Here is a 25,392-nt window from a genome sequence, read left to right on the forward strand (position 1 = left end):
TGATCCAAGAGAAATGAACCAGATTTCATCATTTATTACAATACATTATCAATGTAACCAATACATAAAATACAGACATAATGTACATAAAAAAAAAGAAAAAACAAAACACTTTTTACAGAAAGGGTTTTAAAATCTTCTGTCGCCCATAAGCTTATTTTCATCATCCGGTCACACGTTCTGCAGTTTGCTGGAATACAAAGAAACAAATTGTAATAATAATAATTACATCTAAATCCAGTGTATGCAGCATTTATGAATCCTATTGAGGGATATACTTTTATTTATGCCGTCTGTTTTCACAGCATCAAGTATAAGAAAAATCAGATGAGGAAAGTGTATCCTGTTGTGGAGCTAAATCTTCTATAAAGGTCACTGACTTCTCACCTTAGACTCACTCACATGTCTAGTTATCAAACACTGCAGGGTGCACGGATAGGTCAGGAAATGCGATCACTTGGTAAGATCTTATGTAGGGAGAATCACTTTACAAAGCTCTTCGAGCCTCACAGCAGGATAACAAGTGAAAGCCATTGTGTCTCCAAATTAACTGACTTACCTTTGACCAATATAATAACACTGAGCTAATGAAGTCATGTGTCACTAGTAGTTAATCCCTTCAGGTCTGGCCTATTTGGGGCCAAGTCATTTTTCTTTTGCCATTATGAGGGTAGGAATATAGTAGCGTGTTCGGGAGGGAGGAATCCCGTCAGGGGTCTCCTATTCTTCTCGCGGGTAACAGTTTCGGCGCTGCAAGGCTACACCGGCGGACCTGACGAAGGAGGGAGCCCCTCCGAAACGCGTTGTCCATACCTGATCCTTTTTATGACTTTTTAATAAAAAGTGATCATTAACTTCAAAAGCTCCAACTGCTAATTTCCACTCCGCCGGTGTAGCGCTGCAGCGCCGAAACGGTTACCCGCAGGAAGAATAGGAGACCCCTTCCGGGATTCCTCCCTCCCGAACACGCTACTATATTGCGACCAACCGTCTCTGACAGGACCGACGGCCAGCTGCTCCCGGCACACCTACAGAAAAGATACCTGCTCAAGGCTTTCTATCAGCGTTGCGCCTGAATTTTGCGCAACCAACAAAGGTGAGCAGTCTCATATCTACCTTTCTATCTACCATCCGTTATCCACGGATAACCGGCACTATTAGCGCCGCATCTGTCTCTCTTTTTTTCTCCCCTACATATCATTATGAGGGTAGGAACACACTACGTTTTGGCCCCCATTAATCGTATCCATCGGCATCCTGCCGGAAAAAAAAGAGGCTGTATACCGTTAACGGGGGCGCAGCGGACGCCATTTAATTCTATAGCCGAAAGGAGTCACCTGAAAAGCGCAACAACCCCTGTCATGAGTCTGCTTAAAGGGGTATTCCAGGAAAAAACTTATATCAACTGGCTCCAGAAAGTTAAACAGATTTGTAAATTACTTCTATTAAAAAATCTTAATCCTTTCAATAATTATCAGCTGCTGAAGTTGAGTTGTTGTTTTTTGTCTGGCAACAGTGCTCTCTGCTGACATCTCTGCTTGTCTCAGGAACTGCACAGAGTAGAAGAGGTTTGCTATGGGGATTTGCTTCTAAACTGGGCGGTTCCCGAGACACGTGTCATCAGAGAGCACTTAGACAGAAAGGAACAATTCAACTTCAGCAGCTCATAAGTAGTGAAAGGATTAAGATATTAAAAAAAAAGTTTTTTCCTGGATAACCCCTTTAAAAAAGCGTATATGTCCACAACTGAGTCACCAGTGACTCCGTTCGGCAGCAGAAGTGAATGGGTTGCGCTGCTCCCGTTAACAGTATACGTCGGTATCCCATTTTGGTCAGGATGCCGACAGATACGATTAACAGGGGCCAGAACATTGGGTGTTCCTACCCTTAGCATGTATTCACACCTTGATGGGGGGCAAAAAATTATAAAATCCCACCATTGATTTCTTGTTTTTTTTGCAAGTTTTTTTAGCAAGTTATCTTTTTTTTTTCTATGGGTTGGTTTGTCAGTGTCATTTTTTTTCACTTCTGCATAGTTAGATGTATAACAATTTTTTTTTAATCTTTCATATCTAGTTGAGAACTTGTTTTTTTGTGGGGACTTATTCACCCATTGACACCCCACTAACACATTGCAGGACACTGATGGGCAAAGCTCCTCGCTATTGACCGCATCACATAAGGGGTTAAATGGATGAGATAGGATAAACGTTATGTGATTCAAGACATTGGCAGGAGCACAGCAATCAACCACGTGGGGACATGGCTCCTCTGCCTGCACGATCACCATGATGTATCTATATCACAAAGCCTTTGTGAACAGTTACATCACGGTATGAGGTTAACCTGTGTTCCACTGGAAAACGAATCAATGAGACATGTCTCCCGAACAACATCTGCAAATACTTATACCCAGAGACTCTTACCTATCTTCTGCTGTCTTATTAGATGGGTAATACACCTTAAAAGAAAATCCACTTCTTGGAAATGAACCCTGAAATAAAGTAAAAATAATTATAGCAACTTCAATGCAGTGATGTGTAATGAACAATGCACACACTGCGCCCAGTAAGTGGCAGCCACATTCACACCTCCATGTATGATAAATCAATGCTCTGCCAAGGTAAATAGGACACAGTATACCTTTTTAAATGGGTACTCTGGCCCTAAGACATCTTATCCCCTATACAAAGGTTAGGGCATAAGAAGTCTGACCGCGGGGGTCCCGCCACTGGGAACCCCCACAATCTTGAATTTGGCACCCACCTCTTTAAGCTGCACGCCACGCTGGCAGCACACAAACTGCCGGGTGCAGACCACAGGGCCGGAGTGTCGTGACATCACGACTCCGCCCCGGTGCAACATCAGCCCCCGCTATGCAAGTCTATGCGAGGGGGCGTCACGCCCCCTCCCATAGACTTGCATAGCGGGGGCAGGGGCTGATGTCACGATACTCCGGCCCCATGTTGGCACCCGGCAGTTTGGGAGCTGCCAGTGCGGCTTGCAGCTCAAAGAGGTGGGTGCCGAATGCAAGATTGCGGGGTACCCAGCGGCGGGACCCCCGCGGTCGGACATCTTATGCCCTATCCTTTGGATAGAGGATAAGATGTCTTAGGGCCGGAGTACCCCTTTAAATACTGAGCTGGAAAACAGAAAAAGAAATTAAGATGTTTTTCTTACAGGGTTGATGGTGAGGCATTCGGTATTCGAGATGGAGAAAGGATCATATTTATCTGCAACGACTACTAGATCAGGCAAAGGATATAAGCGCAGAGTATAATCATACGCCCAGTATACGGGGCTGACAAACAGTGGAAGAGGCGTCAGGTGTCCCTGAGACAGGATTGTTTTCACAAACTAGAATAAAAAGCGACAAGAAAGGTCAATAAAATGTAACAAACTGACTATGGATTTGTCTCAAATCACTGAGGGAGGAAACTACTTACATGGTTTGGAATATCCAAGCTGTTGCTAGGAAAGCGCACACAGTTCCTGCACATTTTGTTCACCAGATCCTCCCGAAACACGATTATTTCTTGTGTGCAGTATTGGATTCTGAGAATGGAAAGAAGTTACATTTAGGGCACGGCTAGTCATTCCTTCTGATAAGTTACCTAACAATCATTTTGAGATTGTCCTTAGAAATTTGCCATTGTTGGGCATGTTCACATGTCATGATAAAACGAAAATGTATATACAAGAGAATCTGGCAAAAATCCATGGAGGATAACTGGATTTCTACAATAGATGTGCAGTGGAACCATGAGAGGATTATCCACATTCAGTGGGGCTATTCGGTCAGAAAGAACATGCTCATTCTTCATGAAATTGTTTTCTTTTAACGCTAAACAGGCAAAAATCCACACAGGTTCGTTCCAATGCTTGTAAAGGGGTTACGAATACCCTATAAACTTGCATTGGGTCCAGAATGTTACCCAGACTGGATGAGGATTTTTTTTGCATGGACTCTGTGCCAAAATCCTCACTGAATTCTGAACAGGTCCTAAGGAAATACCATGTATCAAAACGGACTGAAAAGAATTGTCTTATTGACTGTAGAAAGTTCTGCATTCATATAGTAAGTTGCAACAAAATCATTGGTGTGGTTGTGTACTCTTGAATAGTAAAATTGGTAAAATAAACAAATAAATAAAATGGGTCATGTGGATTGGAGCAGATGTAAGTGCAGCTTTATCAGTCAGCTGCCTAGAAAACCAGCCCAGTTTTTTTTATGCACGTACGTAGAATAACATCTTTGTGTTATTAAATCACTGATAACTTATTCCTTAGCTTCTAATATTCGCACAACGAGTAAACTTTACCTGCAAGGATTTGTGGTGAAAATGGAGAAAGGCACTCGTTGTCTAAAGTCCGCTGTAATGTGTTCTGCAATAGGAGGTCTGCAGGTAACGTTACAAAAAAAAATAAGAAATTCAGCAAAAACTTTTTTTCCTAACAATAATGAATGATAATTGAGACAGATTAGCCAGCACAATATTAGATACCTTGGAAGAATAAAACCAGGGCCGGGGTCCTCAGGACCAGGTACAAACACAAACCGACTGCTGTGAATGTGAAAAAACACAAGCAATTAAAGGAGAATCTTCTTAAAGGGGTACTCCGGTGAAAAACTTTTTTTTTTTTTTTTTTTTTTTTAAATCAACTGGTGCCAGAATGTTAAACAGATTTGTAAATTACTTCTATTAAAAAAATCTTAATCCTTCCTGTACTTATTAGCTGCTGAATACTACATTATTTTCTTTTTGAAACACAGAGCTCTCTCTGCTGACATCACGAGCACAGAGCTCTCTGCTGACATCTCTGTCCATTTTAGGAACTGTCCAGAACAGCATATGTTTGTTATGGGGATTTCCTTTTACTCTGGACAGTTCCTAAAATGGACAGAGATGTCAGCAGAGAGCACTGTGCTCGTGATGTCAGCAGATAGCTCTGTGTTTCAAACGGAAAAGAATTTCCACTGTAGTATTCAGCAACTAATAAGTACAGGAAGGATTAAGATTTTTTAATAGAAGTAATTTACAAATCTGTTTAACTTTCTGGCACCAGTGGATTTAAAAAAATAAATAAATAAAGGTTTTCACCGGAGTACCCCTTTAAAGTGCGGTATTTGTGCCACCTTTTTAAATGCACAAGTAGTGATATAGAAACCTCTGAGTATGAAGCAAATAGGAAATCTTTACCTTTTGTGTATAGTCGGGTACTCACATATGACATCTGCAAGATTCTTCAGAGTCTCTAAAAGCAGAGAGGTAACAACTGACTATATAAATTGACTACTATAAATGCAATCTTTATACATTTTTAGCATAAAACAGATAATTTAAGTCACAAACTATTCCTAACCACAATACTGCTATTTTGTATTTATTTCTTATTATGTGTAGAGTGCCAGCATATTTCTCAGAATTATACCAGTGTTTCCCAAGCAGGGTGCCTCCAGCTGTTGCAGAACTACAACTCCCAGCATGCCTAGACAGCCAACGGCTGTCCAGGCATGCTGGGAGTTGTAGTTTTGCAACAGCTGTGAGTTAACAAGGTTGGGAAACACTGCTTAATACTATGATGTGTTTTCAATGACTTTGCAAATTACCCTGAAGATAATGGTGCAGATTTATTAATCTAAGACAAAAAAAAAAAAGATGTCTGATTTGATAGCAACCAATCACAGCTTACTTTGAGAAACGAAAGCTGAGCTGTGATTGGTTGCCATCTGTCTGAAACAAAAACCAGACTCAAATTGATAAATCTGGGCCTATGAATACAGCATGTAGTGCAATTTAGTCTACGCTTTATTATGTCCATGAATTTTCATTGTGTTGTTCTCATGCACATAATTGTACCTTTTAGTGACTGATTTTGATTCTTTCCATAGGGCGCTGAAGAGAAATTGCCGCAGAAAATGAAGCAAGTTGGAGGAGCTGTAGAGTATCCTAAAAAGTGGTGGTAAAAAAAGGTGATTCAATAGAAGTAGAAATATAGAAGATATAGGAAAAGATCCCCTAGGCCATCTGGTCTGCCCTTATATTATTCACTTATTACTTTTATCTTAGGATACATTTATGTTTATCTCAGGCGGGTTTACATTCACTTACTGTAGGTTTATCAACCAGATATGCTGGAAGTTTGTTCTAAGCATCTAATACTTTTTCAGGAAAATACTATTTCCTTATGTTGCTTCTTAATCCCATCCTCCTTCACCAGATTATACCCCTTGTTCTTGTGTTTAAATTTTTAATGGCAACAAAAACTTCCCTCCCATGTTGTTTAAAGGGTACTCCAGGGAAATAAAACGTATCCCCTATCCACAGGATACAGGAAAAGTTTCTGATCTCGGGGGCCCAACCACTGGGGCCCCCTGCGATCTCCTGTACGGGGACCGGCTACTCACCCGTCCTCACCCTCAGGGATGAGCTTCTGTTACGGCCCACTCAGCAAAACACTGGCAGAGGATCGGTCTGACCCCCGGAGTACCCCTTTATCCTAACTTAACATAAGTAAAGGTTTCCATCATGTCTCCTCCCTTTCATCCAGGCTATACAGTGGTCCCTCAAGTTACAATATTTATTGGTTCCAGGACGACCATTGTATGTTGAGACCATTGTATGTTGAATCCATTCTATGTTGAATCCATTCTATGTTGAATCCATTGTATGTTGAAACCATTGTATGTTGAGACCATTGTATGTTGAGACCATTGTATGTTGAGACCATAATTCTATGGAAACCTCGTAATTGGTTCTGAAGCCACCAAAATGCCATCCAAAAATAGTAAAAAGTGAGGATTAAAGAAAAATAAGTAGATAACTAATACACATGAAGCAAATCCTTACATATAAAAGTAATAAAGAGCTGCTGGGAGCTGTAATCACTGTCTATGTAGAGGACAGGAGCTTCTTCAGGGTCCTGTACAGTACACACAATGTCCTAAAAAAATAAAATGGAGCCGCCCTCACCTGGTGTCCAAAGGAGCAGCTAACCCTGGCACAGGTAAAGAGTACAGAACATGTAGTACCACCATTTACTGTAGGGGGCGCTACTAGACATGAATTCAGTGCATACGCTTCAGTAATACCAGTGAATGCCCATTCTGATTGGTCGGTTCTTTCAGCCAATGACACCTTTCACAGATCTGGACTGTCTGTACATTGTATGTTTAGTCTGTTTTCAAGTTACAATCGTCCAGAAAAGACCATTTTATGTTGAGGTCATTGTAAGTTGAGGGATCACTGTATTAATCAACATCTTTAAGTGCTTCTTGATTGGTTTTATTCTTCCACCATTTTTGTAGCCCATCTTGACTTGTTCTGTTTTATCAATATCTTTTTGTAGATGAGGCCTCCAGACTAAGTATTCCAGATATGGTCTGACAAGAGCTCTATACTGCAGGATGACAATCTCCCTCTTCCTACTGGTTAGACTGGTTAGCCCAGCATCTGACTTGCATTCCCTATTTACAGAATCAGGCCCCCTAAATCCTTCTCACACAGAACTTTATTATTACTGTTGATAAATCTATTTAGATAAAAATGACATAAAAAAAATACCTGAAAACATTACATGGAGTTTCTCTATCACTTCAACGTGATCCAACCAGAGATCAGACACAAACACAAACATGGCGTCCTCATTCTCTTCTTCCAGTTGTTTCAGTTTGACTGAAGCTTTTACTGATGTTGCAGATGGTCCACCAAAGAAATTGCTATTACCGTAATACGCCCTGAGAAGGGAGAAAGGGGGTTCGGTTTGCACTTCGGAAGGGATGTCACACTTTTTACAAGGAAGGAAAAGTCCAATGTCTGATTTGTCCTTTAAAGGGGTACTCCGCTGATCAGCTACAAACTGTTCCAAAGGCTGGAGCCGGCGCCGGGAGCTTAAGACGTCATAGCCCCTCCCATAGACTTGCATTGAGGGGGTGGGGCTTGACATCATGAGGGGGTGGGGCTATGAGGTCACGAGCTCCTGGTGCAGGCTGCAGCCTTCGGAACAGTTTCGGAACAGTTTCGGAGCAGTGGAGTACCCCTTTAAAGGGGTACTCTGGTGCTTAGACATCTTATCCCCTATCCAAAGGATAGGGGATAAGATGCCTGATCGCAGAAGTCCCGTCACTGGGGACCCCCGGGATCATGCATGCGGCACCCTGTTTGTAATCAGTCCCCGGAGCATGTTCGCTCCGGGACTGATTACCGGCGACTACAGGGCGGCGTATGACGTCACGCCCCCGCCACCGTGTGATGTCACGCTCCGCCCTTCAATGTAAGCCTACGGGAGGGGGCGTGATAGCTGTCACGCACCCTCCCGTAGGCTTGCATTGAGTGGCGGAGCGTGACATCACACGGGGTGGGACCGTGACGTCACATGCCGCCCGCCCTGTAGTCGCCGGTAATCAGTCCCGGAGCGAACGCGCTCCGGGGACTGATTACAAACAGATAAGATAAGATGTGTAAGCACCGGAGAACCCCTTTAAGCTAGCCATACACATAAGATAGATGTTTGCCTGGTTGACCGCTAACTTTACCAATTCCCCATGTACATGGACACTGGGCAGAGCATGAATGTGTTCTGAATGGGGGAACCACTGGCATCAGAGAGTGTCAGGTGGCCACCAAGCACATTTAGGCCGGGTTCACACTTTGGAATCTCCGGCTGGACGAAATCCGACCGGAGATTCAGAGTGCAGCCAGCGCCAACTGAATCAGTCGGTGCTAGAACTGTGCTGACATTGCCATCCCCATAGACGGCAATATCTGCTGAGCGGAGATCAGCCAGAACATGTCCTGGAGGAATTATTTCAAGGGATTTTCCAGGTGGAAAACTCTGCAGTGTGCACTGTGCAGCGGTATCCCATAGCTAGCAATGGGACTCAGCTGCACCTGAATTTCCAAGCAGAATTAAAAAAAAATAAATAAAAAAAATTCTAAAGAAATTCTGTAGTTTGAACCCGGCTTAAATGGTTGACCAGTCCTGCCAAAATTGGGAGATTAGGGTGATTTTTATCTAATGTGAATGGCTAGCTTTAAATCAGGAACTGTGTTGTCCTTTACAGATCAATATGTACATCTATGACAATAGACCTAAGATACATCATGTAAACATTCATACAATATTACCAACAAGTAAATTTGATCTAAAAAAAAAATAAAAATCTTCTTACCGTGTTGTGCTAGAAGGTTCAGTGGGAGGAAATCCAAAGGCATTTACATGAAATACTTTATCTTCATACCAACCTGTGTAAAGCCAAACCACATATTATATTTGCTCTATTCTCTAAGGCATTAATCTCTAGCCTATGGTTCTTCAGCTGTTGCAAAAATACAATGTCCCAGCATGCGGAGAGTTGTAGTATTACAACAGCTGGAGAGCCACAGATTGGAGACCACTGCACTAAGGCAAGGTTTTCCAAACAGTGTGCCTCCAGCTGTTGCAAAACTACATCTCCCCGCATGCCCGGACAGCCTTTGGCTGTCCGGGCATGCTGGGAGTTGTAGTTTTGCAACAGAACACAATCTTGATGTGTTGTAACCTTACCTTCTGCAAGAACAAAGCAGGACTCTGTGTACAAGCCACTATGGAACTGGTGCAATGATGTTAAAGAAAATTAATTATGTATAAAATGTTTATGGAATATAGGAACACACCAAATATAATATTATCCATACTGGTGAATAAACGGGTTATCCCACCAGTTTTTATTACCTATGATGTGTCTGATCATTGGGATCTGACCACTGGGACCTTATCACAAGAATGAGGATCACACATTCCCCCCTCCCCCGTTCTAAGTGAAGTGTTAGTCGGACATATTCACTACCACTCCATTTAACCATATGGGTCTGACTAAGATGGCCAAGCACTGTAAGCAACTATGTTCATCGGGTCTAAAGTGTTGAATGGAGCAGCAGCATGCCTGACTGACACTTGTTTCAAACAGGGGGGACACAGGGACTCCTGTTCCGGCGATCAGTGGTGGGACCCGCTCCAAACAGACATTACAAATAGCTGATAAGAATTGTTGGTGGGAAAACCCCTTTGTCAAAAATCATAAAGAGGGAAAAAAAAACATAAAGAAAGGATATTGCTTTGCTGAGATCAAGCTGAACGGTTCCACTGGGATCTTCCAAGAAATATTTGCCCTATAAAAAGAACATAAAGGATATAATACAACAGTTAAAATCAGAGCAAATATATTGGTGAAACGATTCAATATAATACTAGCAGATTTACGGTGAAGTCCAGTACAGACAGTGAAACAAGTTATGGTAGTATTCTCATCTCATAAAGTGATGCAGTATGAACAGGATTTTTTTTTATTTTTTTTAGGGGGGGGGGGGGGGGGGAGAGGATCTAACTTCTGGAATCCCTTCCAAGTCTGAGAATGAAGGGGATGCAGAACTGCTTTAGTGTCAAGTCCCCTTCACCTGTACAGCAGACAACTACATGGTGTGTCCAGAGAACTGCATCATTCAAGAGGAGGGAGGCTGGGAACACCACTGTGCAGGAAAAAAAATTAAAGGGGATGCATTGCTACATCAGCCCCTTCATTTTCAGGTAAGGGTTTCAGAGATTCGACCCCTTCCCCCACAATCATAATTGGATGGCATGTCCTAGCAATTGTACAAAAATTGTGCTTCTAAATAGTGAAAGTCTTTAAATTATATAATTTAGTCTTTTTAATTTAAGTGAATTAAAGGTGGAATGTTATGGTTTTGGTTGCGAGTCTGAATGGAAATTTATCTCATCAGTATGTAAAATGTTAATTGTTTACACTGATTCTCACATCAATAGGTCTTTAAGTATGACAGGTATCCCTTACAGATGCTAAATAGAGTGAACAATATGTTTCTACCCCACAGTTACACTGTGTAAATGAAGGACGCCATACAATACTAAGACTTGTTGATAAGGAAGTGGCACCATCATTCTTCATTTGCACGATAAAAGAAGAGAGAAGCCTAATATGATAATCAAAGGTCTTTCTTTAATCATAAAAGGTGAGACTGGGTGACTCCAAACAGGAGGGTACAATGTACATTTTAACACACTCATTTTGTATCAGATGGGAATATCCCTTTAAAACGTAATGGTATGTTATAAATATATATTAAAAGTAATGACAGGTGGGGGTTCAGGTGCTGAGACCCCCCCCCCCCAATGGCTCAAACCAAGGTGCAGAAGCATTCATGTAAATGCTGTGTCCTTTTATCTCTGATCAAATCTTGGAAAGGCTTTGTCTGCTCTTGAAGACGGCCAAACTAGGACAATCAGAAATGAAGGGCCACAGGGCTCAGCTGATCACTTCTATTTCTGATCAGTGTTGGTTCCACTACCCAGACCCTCATAGATAAAATCTTCTGACATATCAATAAGGCTGGGTTCATATTGCGCTAAACAGCGTCCAGCAGGGTTTGTTTAATAGAATTTAGCTGGATCCAGAAAAAAAAAAATAATAATAATTCTATACAGTGACCCCTCGACCTACGATGGCCCCCACATACGATAATTTCAACATGCGATGGCCTCTGAGAGGCCATCGCATGTTGAAGGCAGCATCAACATACAATGCTTTGGAATGTCGGGGCCATCGCATAAACAGCTATCCGGCAGCGCAGACTGCTTCAGCTACCACCAGATAGCCATTTACGGTGCCCCGTGTGGTCCGCTGACTATCACTTACCTGTCCTCGGGGCTCCGGCGCGTCCTCTTCGGGATCCCCTGCATCGTCGGCGCTCTCCATCGACGTAATCACGTTGTGCGCACGCCGTCCCGTCATCCAATAGGAGCGGCGTGCGTAACAACATGATGGCGGCGACGGAGAGTGAGGATGCCGGGGAAGCAGAGGCCTAACCGGAGCGTCGGGGACACCTCAGGGACGCGGCGACAGCGATGGAAGGCAACATCCCAGGCAGCGGTGACAATCCGGAGCGGCGGGGACAGGTGAGTACAACTTCCTCTACCAGTGGTCTTCAACCTGCGGACCTCCAGATGTTGCAAAACTACAACACCCAGCATGCCCGGACAGCCAATGGCTGTCCGGGCATGCTGGGTGTTGTAGTTTTGCAACATCTGGAGGTCCACAGGTTGTAGACCATTGTCCTATACTTTACATTGCACGGATCCCTCAACATGCGATGGTTTCAACAAACGATGGTCCATTTGGAACGGAATTCCATCGTATGTTGAGGGACCACTGTGTGTGTGTGTGTGTGTGTGTGTGTGTGTGTGTGTGTGTGTGTGTGTGTGTGTGTATATATATATATATATATATATATATATCCCTATGTATGAAGGATGCCCACAAGTGTTATCCATCATAGGTGTACGTCAGGGACTCCCCTAGTGTATACCTGTGACAGACACGGATTAACACAGTGTGAACCAGGCCTAGGCAAGAGTCAAAAGCTTTAAGAAATTACAATTACTGTCTCAGTTACAATGGACAATGTGTTCTCCTCTCACCTCCTTTAGCTGCGTTATCATCCCGAGTACAATCACCTCCCCCATCTTTGCTGCGCTGCCTAAGAGGTTTTCAACAGTTTTGAGCTGTAAAAGACAAATATAAAGAAATATGATTTATGCATATAAAGGGGAACATAAACTAAAAAGCTACAATATGAAGCATACATTTTCTTTAGAATCATACTGTTCTGATCACACCTTTTGGAATTTATCAGGGCATTTCCTATGCTTAAAGGGGTACTCTGGTGAAAACCTTTTTTCTTTTAAATCAACTGGTGGCAGAAAGTTAAACATATTTGTAAATTACTTATATTAAAAAACCTTAATCCTTCCTGTACTTATTAGCTGCTGAATACTACAGAAGAAATTCTTTTTTTTTTTGGAATGCTCTCTGATGACATCACGAGCACAGTTCTCTCTGATGACGCTATTATAATAATAATAATGCTATATTTATTGTTGTCCTTAGTGGGATTTGAACCTAAGTCCCCAGCACTGCAAGGAAGCAGTGCTAACCACTGAGCCACCATGCTGCCCTTAGCATACATCTGCTATGCATGGTTGCTAAAATGGACAGAGATGTCAGCAGAGAGCACTGTGCTCGTGATGTCATCAGTGTTCCAAAAAGAAAGGAAATTCCTCTGTAGCATTCAGCAGCTAATAAGTACTGGAAGAATTAAGATTTTTTTTAATAGAAGTAATTTACAAATATGTTAAACTTTCTGCCACCAGTTGATTTAAAAGAAAAAAGGTTTTCACCGGAGTACCCCTTTAAAGACTAAGTGTTCATAGGGAAGTATAGTATTAACTAGTTTTCGCCACAGTGGGAGAGAGGGAGGACGGGGGTCCATCCAAGGGAGAGCCACCGCCTTCCTGGCCAAAAACAACACCTCATGCAAAAATATCCGCATGTGGTGTTGCCAAGATTCTTCAGGGAGTACACCAAATAGACAGATCAGGGGATCCAGGGTGACCGGGATAGAGATAAGAGATGACAGGAAATCTATAATACTATGTCAGTATGACTGTAGGAAGGGACATTGCCATATCATATGCCAAAAATCCGCTCTGGGAGAATGACATCTGGGGCAGGCATCGGAAGGCACCCGTCCCATTCTGAATAACCGCTTCGGAGTAAGATAGCAATAATGAGTAATGTAAAGTTGGATCAATTTATTATTAGCTGCCGGAGACACCGATAGATGAGAGGACAGCATCTCGGACCAATCATCCTCCGTAAGCGAAGGAACGCACGCCTTCCAATAAGCCTCCGCCGAGTCAGTAGCAGCAACAATCCTGGCTCTAGTAAGGTGTGTGTATAGCATGGAAATTAGGCCCTGCGGTCCTTGGGATTGAAGAATTCCAATGAGGGGGTACGCAGAGATGGGTGGTCTCGGGGAGGGAAACTGGGCAGTCAGGGCATAATTTGAATATACTTTAATAGGCCAAACAAAGTAAGGTTGTGCTCCTTTAAAGCCAAATACTTTTAATATCTTTATACCTGAAATTTGCTTCTGCCTTCATCAGGGTTTGCACCAATAACAGGCGCCGTGAAGAGCTCATGTCTGTGAGTTCTCTGTAATTCACAAAAGGCACAGTTATCACTTTTTACTTATTACGTTAGGCTGGGTTCACACTACGGTTTGTATTTACGGTTCCCGTATACGGCCGGGAGGAGGGGGGGCGGGGCTTAAACCCCGCCCCCCCTCCTCCCAGCCGTATACGGGAACCGTAAATACAAACCGTAGTGTGAACCCAGCCTTAAAGGTTAATTCATCTTGTGCCAGTGCTTTATGTATTGGTCAGATGTTTTATGTAGTTAAAAACAAGGGCTGACATGTATGAGTGTCACTGTATTTTGAATAGCCCATTGCCTTACCTGCTGCAGTATTGTGTATCTCTCCCGGAATAACTCGGCTTTGTCTCTTGCACTTGCAAGCAGATTGGGTTCAGGATAATTCGCTATTTTTAAACTGCAGAATACAGGCAACGTTATATATACATGTGAAACATAGACTGCGAATAAAATGTTGTTTATAGAACATTGTGAACTCTTGTGTTCTTACAGCAAATCCAATGAATGAGAAGTGGTGGGAATTATTATAATTTTTACTTTAGTATCATTTGTGAAATTTCAGAATTAACAGTAACTACACTATGAACATTTGCACGATAAAGCAAATCTTAACCACTCACGGCAGAAACTTCTTTCTTTCAGAGTTATAGATGAATCTTGGGACGTCAAATGCTCCAATAATGTTGAAGATGTGCTCTCTGCAAAACACAGAGTAAGATAATAGATAATTCAATTCAATCAGTAATGTGAGCGACAGCAAGCAGTCACGCCTCCTCCCATAGACTTGCATTGAGGGGGCGGGGCGTGACGTCACACGGCGGCGGAGTCGTGACGTCACGATCTTCCGTCCCCGTGGTCGGGAGGAATTAGCCTGAGAGCCTCCAGCGTTTCAGGAAGCAGTTTCAGGTGGGTGCTGCTTGCTTTATTGCGGGGGTCCCCAGCGGCAGGACCCCGGCAATCTGACATCTTATCCCCTATCCTTTGGATAGGGGATAAGATGTCCAGGGGCAGAGTACCCCTTTAAAAAGATGAGAGAGGCCTGTAATTTTCATCATAGATATACCTCAACTATGAAAGACAGAATGAGAAATAATCCATAAAATCACATTGTCTGATTTTTTAAGAATTTATTTGCACATTATGGTGGAAAATAATTATTTGGTCAATAACAAAAGTTCATCTCAGTACTTTGTTATATCCCCTTTGTTGGCAATGACAGAGGTCAAACGTTTTCTGTAAGTCTTCACTGGGTTTTCACACACTGTTGCTGGTATTTTGGCCCATTCCTCCATGCAGATCTCCTCTAAAGCAGTGATGTTTTGGGGCTGTCGCTGGACAACACGGACTTTCAACTCCCTCCAAAGGTTTTCTATCTGGTTGAGATCTGGAGACTGGCTAGGCCACTCCAGGACCTTGAAATGCTTCTTATGAAGCCACTCGTTAGTTGCCCGGGCGATGTGTTTGCTGAAAGACCCAGTCACATTTCATCTTCAATGCCCTTGCTGATGGATGGAGGTTTTCACTCAAAATCTCACGATACATGGCCCCATTCATTCTTTCCTTTACACAGATCAGCCGTGCTGGTCCCTTAGCAGAAAAACTGCCCCAAAGCATGATGTTTCCACCCCCATGCTTCACAGTAGGTATGGTATTCTTTGGATGCCACTCAGCATTATTTGTCCTCCAAACACGACGAGTTGAGTTTTTATCAAAATTTTCTACTTTGGTTTTATCTGACCATATGAAATTCTACCAATTCTCTTCTGGATCATCTAAATGTTCTCTAGCAAACTTCAGACGGGCCCAGACATGTACTGGCTTAAGCAGGGGGACACGTCTGGCACTGCATGATTTGAGTCCCTGGAAGCGTAGTGTGTTACTGATGGTAGCCTTTGTTACTTTTGGTCCCAGTTCTCTGCAGGTCATTCACTAGGTCCCCCCCCGTGTGGTTCTGGGATTTGTGCTCACTGTTCTTGTGATCATGTTGACACCACAGAGTGAGCTCTTGCGTGCAGCCCCAGATCAAGGGAGATTATCAGTGGTCTTGTATGTCTTCCATTTTCTAACAATTGCTCCCACAGTTGATTTATTCACACCAAGCTGGTGCAGGTCTACAATTTTGTTTCTGGTGTCCTTCGACAGCTCTTTGGTCTTAGCCATGGTGGCGTTTGGAGTGTGACTGTTTGAGGATGTGGACAGGTGTCTTTTATACTGATAAGTGCAAACAGGAGCCTTTAATACAGGTAATGAGTGGAGGACAGAGGAGACTCTTAAAGAAGAAGTTACAGGTCTGTGAGAGCCAGAAATCTTGCTTGTTTGGAGGTGACCAAATACTTATTTTCTACCATAATTTGCAAATAAATTTGCTAAAAATCAGACAATGTGATTTTATGGATTTTTCTCATAATGTCTCTCATAGTTGAGGTATACCTATGATGAAAATGACAGGCCTCTCATCTTTTTAAGTGGGAGAACTTGCACAATTGGTGGCTGACTAAATAAATTTTTGCCCCATTGTAGGTGGTTTCAAAACACACCATAAGCATCTGATACATTTGTGTGAAGCTCTGGCAGGAAAGGGTTGACAATACAGATGCAATTTCTTAGTGTCTTCTATGATTAATAAAGGGGGGACCCAAGTTGAGCACTACCCCTCTATAGTTCGTTCAGCCTACAGCTATCAACTGATCCCCAATATACATTCAGCCAAGTGTGCATATGTTCTGAATCCTCCAGCAATGGCTTATCTACCCAAAAACAAAATGGACAGGCTTTTTCTGTCCCCTGACATCTGCTATCAAACGCGTCGGAAAGCCACCATACACATCAGATGAATGGTCAGTCTCGCCAAAATCAGCCGATCCTTCCGACACATATCAAATGCCTATAGCCAGCTTAACCCCTAGACCACACTGGGCTTCCATGTACATCCTCGCCATCTGGGAAGACAAAAGGAGACAGGAGCACTACTATGTGCAGGACCACCAATAAGTGTGTGGAAGAAAAGGTAAGTGATATGCTCACCTTTTATTGTTGTGCAATAACCGAGGCACAACGCTCAATGAACAATAGGGAGATCGCACATAATGCTACTAGGCTGCTGCAGGCTTCCCATGCCGGGATGGCGTGTAGCAGATCAGGAACAAACACAGCAGAATGCTTGGGAAGTAATCCCGCGCTGCCGAACCTCCAAAGGTAGAACAGGACTGCAGGACGCACATGTATCCTCTGTTTGTAAACAAAGTCAATGCGCTTGCGGCGGCGCAAGCGCATTGACTTTGTTTACAAACAGAGGATACATGTGCGTCCCACAGTCACATTCTACCTTTGGAGGTTCGGCAGCGCGGGATTACTTCCCTAAAATTCTGTTGTGTTTGTTCCTGATCCTTGCCATCTGGGACTTTACAATCAAGAGTTAACATGTTTACACCCTGGATCATTAAATGTCATAGGTGGTGAGGGATGACCTACTATCAGTAGCTGAGACCTCACTGCTAATGACACAGGCAGCTGCCCATCATTTACCCTTTAGACGCTGTGATTAATGATGATCACAGCATCTAAAGGAATAAGGAAAGACACTGGTTAGCACAGGGGGCTCATTGGACCCCTGCAACGTGATCGCAGGGGTCCAATGAGCTAAAATTACAGAGGCCTGGCTGTATCAGTCACCGATCTCACTGTTTGATGCTATGCAACAGCATAGCAGTGAACAGTGCATGCAATCTATTGATTGCATATAAAAGTCCTTAATGTTTTTAAAATTATATAATAGCTTCCCTAATATAAATCACTCCACCTTTCTTAGTTTCCCAAAAAATAATAAATATTATAATATATATATATATATATATATATATATATGGCAAAAAAAAAATTTCAATCTGATTTCAGATAGTTAAAAGGGGTATATATAGAAATATCTGCAAAAATAAGAGTGATCTTTCCATATCTGCACATTATCCTTAAGATTATGTTTCCAAAATTGGATTGGTCCATCATCCCAGGAAGTTTTAGAACAGAGGTAACTTATAAGACATTATCTTACATTGTTTCATCACACGAGCGGCTGCATTCCTGTACGGCAGTCTCCACTGTTGACTTCTCGATCATGTTAGAGGACACTAAAAAGTAAGAGTCAATAAGTAAAAAAAAAAAACTTAAACATTTAGGAATCTGTATCTTTAGTGCGATAAATATGTACTGTTAAAGGGGTACTACGGTGCTTACACATCTTATCCCCTATCCAAAAGATAGGGGAAAAGATGCCTGATCGCGGGAGACCCGCAGCTGGGGACGCCCGTGATCATGCACGTGGCACCCCATTTGTAATCAGTCCCTGGAGCATTTTCGCTCCGGGACTGATTACGGTCGACCGCAGGGTCGGCGGCGTGTGACGTCACGCCTCCGCTCCCGTGTGACATCACGCTCCGCCCCTCAATGCAAGCCTACGGGAGGGGGCGTGGATAGGGGATAAGATGTGTAAGCACCGGAGTACCCCTTTAAATAACAATATAACATGTGAGACTATCCACTCACTGCACATAAATGTAAACAATGGATCATTACATTGTCTAGAGCAGGGTTTCCTATCTATGTTTTTTTTTTTTTAATCCGATTAATCGATCATGAAAATAATCGTTAGTTGCAGCTCTAGACATAACCCTTCTGTGGTAACGTGGCTGTGTGCATGAGCCCTACAGAAAGGGAGATAAGAATAAAATACTTACATGGCTGCTTCTCCACAGCATCAATTATACTGTCAATGACGTCCTCAATCTCCACTTCATTTACAGACCGGAGCACTTCACTGAGGTACTTGCTGGCCTCCCTGAAATTAACGCATACAGGTTATCCCATGTCTGATATGTATTAGGGGGGTGCATGGAAAAGCTGTGAAGACCAAAGCCGTGAACAAGATAGAAAAAAAATGCAGACATGTTTTAGATTTCATAACTGTTTGTTTATTAATTTTTAATAATTTTCCAGTGAAGAAAAAATAAAACAGATAAGAAAATAAGACATATCAAATGAATGTGTATACAAAGAAAATTACTAAAATAAAAAAAAAGAGTTCAATTCAATGACAGCAAGCAGAGATGTGTAATGAGTAATATTTCAGAATTGTAGAACTTTTCATTATTCCAGTATTTCCGATCTGTGACTCTCCAGCTGTTGCAAAACTACAATTCCTATCATGAAGCTATCAAGGGCATGATGGGAGTTTTAGCTATGAATTGGCTGCAATGTTTGCCAAACAGTGTGCATCCAGCTGGGGCACAACTACAACTCCCAGCATGCTAGGAGCTGTAGTTTTGAACCATCTGGAGGTGCACTGGTTGGGAAACACTGGGCTGATGGGAGTTGTAGTTTTTCATGCTGTCAGTTCAAAATAGGAGTTGTAGTTCTGCATGTTATCATTGCAAGATGGGAGTTATAGTTTTGCATGCTATCAGGGCATGATGGGAGTTGTAGTTTTGCATGTTGGGAGTTGTAGTTTTGCATGCTGTCAGGGCATGATGGGAGTTGTAGTTTTGCATGTTGGGAGTTGTAGTTTTGCATGCTGTCAGGGCATGATGGGAGTTGTAGTTTTGCATGCTGTCAGGGCATGATGGGAGTTGTAGTTTTGCATGCTGTCAGGGCATGATGGGAGCTGTAGTTTTGCATGCTGTCAGGGCATGATGGGGGGTTGTAGTTTTGCATGCTGTCAGGGCATGATGGGAGTTGTAGTTTTGCATGCTGTCAGGGCATGATGGGAGTTGTAGTTTTGCATGCTGTCAGGGCATGATGGGAGTTGTAGTTTTGCATGCTGTCAGGGCATGATTGGAGTTGTAGTTTTGCATGCTATCAGGGCATGATGGGAGTTGTAGTTTTGCATGCTGTCAGGGCATGATGGGAGTTGTAGTTTTGCATGCTGTCAGGGCATGATGGGAGTTGTAGTTTTGCATGCTATCAGGGCATGATGGGAGTTTTTCACCAGCTGACGAGCACTGCATTGTACAATGAATATCCTGCACTTGCTTACTTAATAGCACTGTAATACATAACCAATGCCGCCAGAATAATACCCGGGGCTGGCACACATGCCCACTCTATCAGGAGTACTCACCCCCGCAGGAGGAGGCCGTGCATCTTAAAGGCGGAGGACACTTTACTCTTCAGTTTGTCAGCTGCCATCTCGAAAGGTTCGCGCCAAACCCTGCAGACAGCTGTGATGACGTCATTCCGTAAACATCCGCTCTGCAGCGCGCTGTCACCAGAGTATAAAACCAGCTGTTAATCTTTGTCCGCATCAAGCCGCCATTTTGCTGGAGACCACAGTTCGTTTAGTGTTAGTTACCAACAATACAGCGATACAGTCTTTGCATATGGTTTATCGTAGAGTGTCATTTCTAGTCTTCTCCACTGGGACCTGTAGCGTAGTAGCCTAATACTGTAATAATAATAATGGAGTCAGCTGTTGTATCTCTGTGACGTTATTCCAAAACGCGGGTGGAGGTTTGACTCTGGCCGCCACCCGTCCGTCTGTGTTATCACAATCACGGGGATGATGTTGAGAGTCGGGGGTTTGCCTGTCTCCTGAGACCACGCTGACAGGTCATGGCCCAACAACGCTTCAGTGTGGCCGAGGAGAGGAGCGGTCACTGTGCCGCCATGGATCAGCACTGTCTCTACGTGTGGGGGGGATACGTGGTAAGAGGTGGCTGGGTGTAATGCAGACTGCCCATACGTTCCACCACTACAACTCCCAGCATGCCCTGACAGCTGAAGTCTGCCCATACGTTCCACCACTACAACTCCCAGCATGCCCTGACAGCTGAAGTCTGCCCATACGTTCCACCACTACAACTCCCAGCATGCCCTGACAGCTGAAGTCTGCCCATACGTTCCACCACTACAACTCCCAGCATGCCCTGACAGCTGAAGTCTGCCCATACGTTTCACCACTACAACTCCCAGCATGCCCTGACAGCTGAAGTCTGCCCATACGTTCCACCACTACAACTCCCAGCATGCCCTGACAGCTGAAGTCTGCCCATACGTTTCACCACTACAACTCCCAGCATGCCCTGACAGCTGAAGTCTGCCCATACGTTCCACCACTACAACACCCAGCATGCTTGACAGCTGAAGTCTGCCCATATGTTGCACCACTACAACCCCCAGCATGCCCTGACAGCTGAAGTCTGCCCATATGTTCCACCACTACAACACCCAGCATGCTTGACAGCTGAAATCTGCCCATATGTTGCACCACTACAACCCCCAGCATGCCCTGACAGCTGAAGTCTGCCCATATGTTTCACCGCTACAACTCCCAGCATGCTCTGACAGCTGAAGTCTGCCTATACGTTCCACCACTACAACTCCCAGCATGCCCTGACAGCTGAAGTCTGACCAATACGTTCCACCACTATAACTCCCAGCATGCCCTGACAGCTGAAGTCTGCCCATATGTTGCACCACTACAACCCCCAGCATGCTCTGACAGCTGAAGTCTGCCCATACGTTCCACCACTATAACTCCCAGCATGCTTGACAGCTGAAGTCTGCCCATATGTTGTACCAATTCAACCCTCAGCATGCCCTGACTGCCCTCGGCTGTCTGGGCATGCTGGGGGTTGTAGTGGTGCAACAGCTGTATAAACACAGCTTTGGGAAATGTTGGTGTATAGTCGGCAATTGGAAGGAAAGGCGTCTGCTGCTCTCCATGCTGTATACATTGACATCCCATTTTTGGTGGGATATCGACCAATACATCTGATGGAATCATTAAAGGGGTTGTCCAGGCTTTGAAAATTGCTGCCTTTTTCTTGCAAAAACAGCACCACAACTCTCTACAGGTTTTGCCTGGTATTGCAGCTCGGTTCTATTGAAGTGAATGGCACTTTATGTGTGGTTTTACTACTTGGCTTCATTCACTTCAATGGAACTGAGCTACAAGCTGCAATACCACACACAGCCTGAGGACAGGTGTGGTGCTTTTTTTTTTTTTTTGAAGAAATTAGCTCTGTTTTTCTATCCCTGGATAACCCCTTTAACACAGTGTGGACCTAGCCCAAGGCTATGTTCACACATACTATTTTTTTTTTTCAGTATTTTTAACCAAAAGTGAAACTGTCACAGAAAAAGGTGCAAATGTTTCCATGAGGCCATGTTCACATAGCGAAATGTCCTGCAGGAAAAATCTCCGAGCAGACATTCTGCAGGTGCAGGCAGAACATGCCGGTGCCAGGTCCTCTCGAGAATGCACAGTTTCATTAGGCGGTAATGCATTTTAGAGTGGATTCCACAGAAAGAATTGACATGTCAGTAGTAGTTTCTGTGGAGGGCAGAATTTAAAGGGGTACTCCGGTGGAAAACTTTTTTTTTTTAATCATCTGGTGCTAGAAGGTTAAACAGATTTGTAAATGACTTCTATTAAAAAATCTTTACCCTCCCAGTATCTTTTAGCAGCTGTATGCTACAGAGGGAATTCTATTCTTTTTGAATTTCTTTTTTGTCTTGTCCACAGTGCTCTCTGCTGGCACCTCTGTCCGTGTCAGGAACTGTCCAGAGTAGCATAGGTTTGCAATGGGGATTTTCTCCTACTCTGGACAGTTCCTGATACGGGCATCAGGTGTCAGCAGAGAGCACTGTGGACAAGACAAAAAAGAAATAAAAAAAGAAAAGAATTTCCTCTGTAGCATACAGCTGCTAAAAAGTCCTGGAAGGGTAAAGATATTTTTTTTTATAGAAGTCATTTATAAATCTGTTTAACTTTCTGGCACCAGTTGATTTAAAAAAAAAATAATTTCCACCAGAGTACCCCTTTAAATTTCTGCCGTGTGTACGATACAACAGAATCTCATTTGAGCTGGATTACGTTTGGAAATTCATCTGTGTGAATAGGGAATTATGTCAGTTCCCCTCCTGGTTTTTGTTAAAAATACTGAGTAAAATACAAGATGTGAACACAGCAGAGAAACTGCAAAACACAATTTTTGCACAAAAATTTGTGACCTTTGCAGAACTATGCCACTTGTGCCAAGGGGGAGGAAAGAAGCCAGGAAGGGGGCATGACTTCACACGGAGCGGACGCGCCCTCCTCACATGCGATTTGAGACCCGATATGCAACACTAAATATTGTAGAAATCGACCCCCAGCTCGGAGCTGGTATAGGTGTCAATGGGCAACCATAGAGCCTCCAAGAATGGGCAGAGCTTTACAAATGTATGAAAACGCTGCCCAAAGTAAATGCCCTCCAACGTAATCTGGTGCCTCCTATTTGCTTGAGTGTCACATTCTCTGTTGTCCTTTGTAATTGTCTACCATACAGTGTGCTGACCCTACAGTGTGCTGACCCTACAGTGTGCTGACCCTACAGTGTGCTGACCCTACAGTGTGCTGACCCTTGTTTCTTCAAACAATGCATAGCTGTAAGGGCCCTTCACTTCCCTTCCTGGGCCTCAGGTCTCTTTGGTCCCAAAGCTTAGCAATGCATTTAAACTTGGCATTGATCCGACTGCCCTTGTGCTATTGTGCAAGCTCTCCACCTGCCCTTACCTTGGCCGATCTGTCTATGGCAGTGTTTCCCAACTAGGGTGCCTCCAGCTGTTGCAAAACTACAACTCCCAACATGCCCAGACGGCTGAACATTTTAAAGGGGTACTCCGGTGGAAAACTATATATATATTTTTTTTAATCAACTGGTGCCAGAAAGTTAAACAGATTTGTAAATTACTTCTATTAAAAACTCTTAATCCTTCCAGTACTTATTAGCTGCTGAATACTACAGAGGAAATTCTTTGCTTTTTGAAACACAGAGCTCTCTGCTGACCTCATGACCACATTGCTCTCTGCTGACATCTCTGTCCATTTTAGGAACTGTCCAGAGTAGGAGAAAATCCCCATAGAAAACATATGCTGCTCTGGACAGTCCCTAAAATGGACAGAGATGTCAGCAGAGAGCACTGTGCTCGTGATTCCAGCAGAGAGCTCTGTGTTCCAAAAAGAAAATAATTTCCTCTGTAGTATTCAGCAGCTAATAAGTACTGGAAGGATTAAGATTTTTTAATAGAAGTAATTTACAAATCTGTTTTACTTTCTGGCACCAGTTGATTAAAAAAAAAAAAAAAAATTTCCACCGGAGTACCCCTTTGAAGTCCTACCTTGCCCGGATGCGCTGCGCCGTTCGCCCGTTATAGCAGTTTTTCTGTATATTTAAATTACCTGCTAACTGGCACGGGCGAGGTTACTGCCTTCATCTGGCACTGTGACATAACCGCCGCCCGGCCCGCAGCACCGCCCGTCTTACACTCTCCTTCCCATCCTGGCCGATACTGCGCATGTGCGGGATTTCCTACTATACCCAGAAGCGGTCTTCAGCGCTGCTTCATTAGTCCGGAGCAGCGCTGGAGTAAATCCCGCACATTCGCAGTATCGGCCAGGATGAGAAGAAGAGTGTAAGACATTATATGAATATTCATTAGCCGGGCGGTGCTGCGGGCCGGGCGTCGGTTACGTCACAGTGCCAGATGAAGGCAGTAACCCCGCATGCGCAGCGCAGTATCGGCCAGGAGGAGAAGGCGAGTGTAAGACATTATATGAATATTCATTAGCAGGGCGGTGCTGAGGGCCGGGCAGCAGTTACTTCACAGTGCCAGATGAAGACAGTATCCCCGCCTGTGCCAGTTAGCAGCTAATTTAAATATACAGAAAAACTGCTATAACTGGCGAACGGCGCAGCGCATCCGGGCAAGGTAGGACTCAAAATGTTTAGCGTCTCCTGGTGTGGATAGTGCGGGAGAAAACATATGACAGTTTTCCTTTAAATCTTCCGGCAGAATCTGGCAGAAAAGTGTGGTTTATCAAAGAAAAACACTTATGTAAGCAGCAAATTGTCATTGACATAGGAAATTCCTCAGCGTAAACAATCCCTAAGGGTCTATTCACAAGGCAGATATTCCGCACATCCACACCAATTCTGCTTTCACATCAATTTGAGTGGTGAATGGGAGGGCGGAATCCCAGGCAGAATCTGTGCAGAATTCCACATGCTGAAATTCTGCCGTGTGAATAGACCCGAAGGGGGATATCGGTGGGAATCGTACTGCTGTGATCTTCACCAATTACAAAAAATTGGGACCTCAGTACCTCCTTACCAGCGAGGGAAAGTCTGGGAATAAGTGGCACCAGGTGCTATTTTCCTTATAGCAGATTAATGATTACAATTTATTTTTCTACAGACAATTGAACAGAATGAAGTTTACCTTCCTAACGATGAGATCTGGGTCTATAACACTGAGAATGGTTTATGGTAAGTCGTCCTATAGATGTATTATCCTATGTATCATTGTTT

General features: G+C 43.5%; 2 protein-coding genes across 3 annotated transcripts in view; one reads left to right on the top strand and one right to left on the bottom strand.

The window, feature by feature from the left end:
• Window positions 1-20,374, bottom strand: POLE2 (DNA polymerase epsilon 2, accessory subunit). The gene is made up of 19 exons (XM_056545333.1): window positions 20,160-20,374; window positions 18,781-18,881; window positions 18,099-18,174; window positions 14,671-14,748; window positions 14,354-14,447; window positions 13,976-14,050; window positions 12,475-12,558; window positions 10,095-10,151; window positions 9,547-9,595; window positions 9,173-9,245; window positions 7,566-7,738; window positions 5,862-5,951; window positions 5,202-5,256; window positions 4,506-4,565; window positions 4,323-4,400; window positions 3,447-3,555; window positions 3,181-3,357; window positions 2,427-2,494; window positions 1-190 (listed from the first exon to the last, which is right to left on the bottom strand). The coding sequence occupies exons 1-19, from the start codon at window positions 20,225-20,227 to the stop codon at window positions 172-174; spliced, it is 1,584 nt and encodes a 527-aa protein (XP_056401308.1). The 5' UTR covers window positions 20,228-20,374; the 3' UTR covers window positions 1-171.
• The window catches only part of KLHDC1 (kelch domain containing 1), a 24,886-nt gene continuing 19,762 nt past the window's right edge, over window positions 20,269-25,392 (top strand). Inside the window, exons 1-2 of one of the 2 annotated variants that reach the window (XM_056545335.1) lie at window positions 20,269-20,381; window positions 25,280-25,350. Coding sequence is in view for 1 of the 2 variants with exons in the window: in XM_056545334.1 (XP_056401309.1) it covers window positions 20,651-20,743; window positions 25,280-25,350 (164 nt within the window). In the remaining variant the exon portion in view is untranslated. The other variant, XM_056545334.1, reaches the window with a different exon arrangement.

The sequence above is a fragment of the Hyla sarda genome, chromosome 11 (genome assembly GCF_029499605.1).
Source record: "Hyla sarda isolate aHylSar1 chromosome 11, aHylSar1.hap1, whole genome shotgun sequence".
In the NCBI taxonomy this organism is placed as follows: Eukaryota; Metazoa; Chordata; class Amphibia; order Anura; family Hylidae; genus Hyla; species Hyla sarda.

Excerpts from the sequence above, each read along its gene's own strand:
- POLE2 (XM_056545333.1), bottom strand. The coding sequence starts at position 20,227 with ATGGCAGCTGACAAACTGAAGAGTAAAGTGTCCTCCGCCTTTAAGATG. Across the intron at positions 18,882-20,159 it reads CACGGCCTCCTCCTGCGGGG|GGAGGCCAGCAAGTACCTCA; the intron begins GTGAGTACTCCT and ends CGTTAATTTCAG. Across the intron at positions 7,739-9,172 it reads GAACCTTCTAGCACAACACG|GGCGTATTACGGTAATAGCA; the intron begins GTAAGAAGATTT and ends CTCCCTTCTCAG.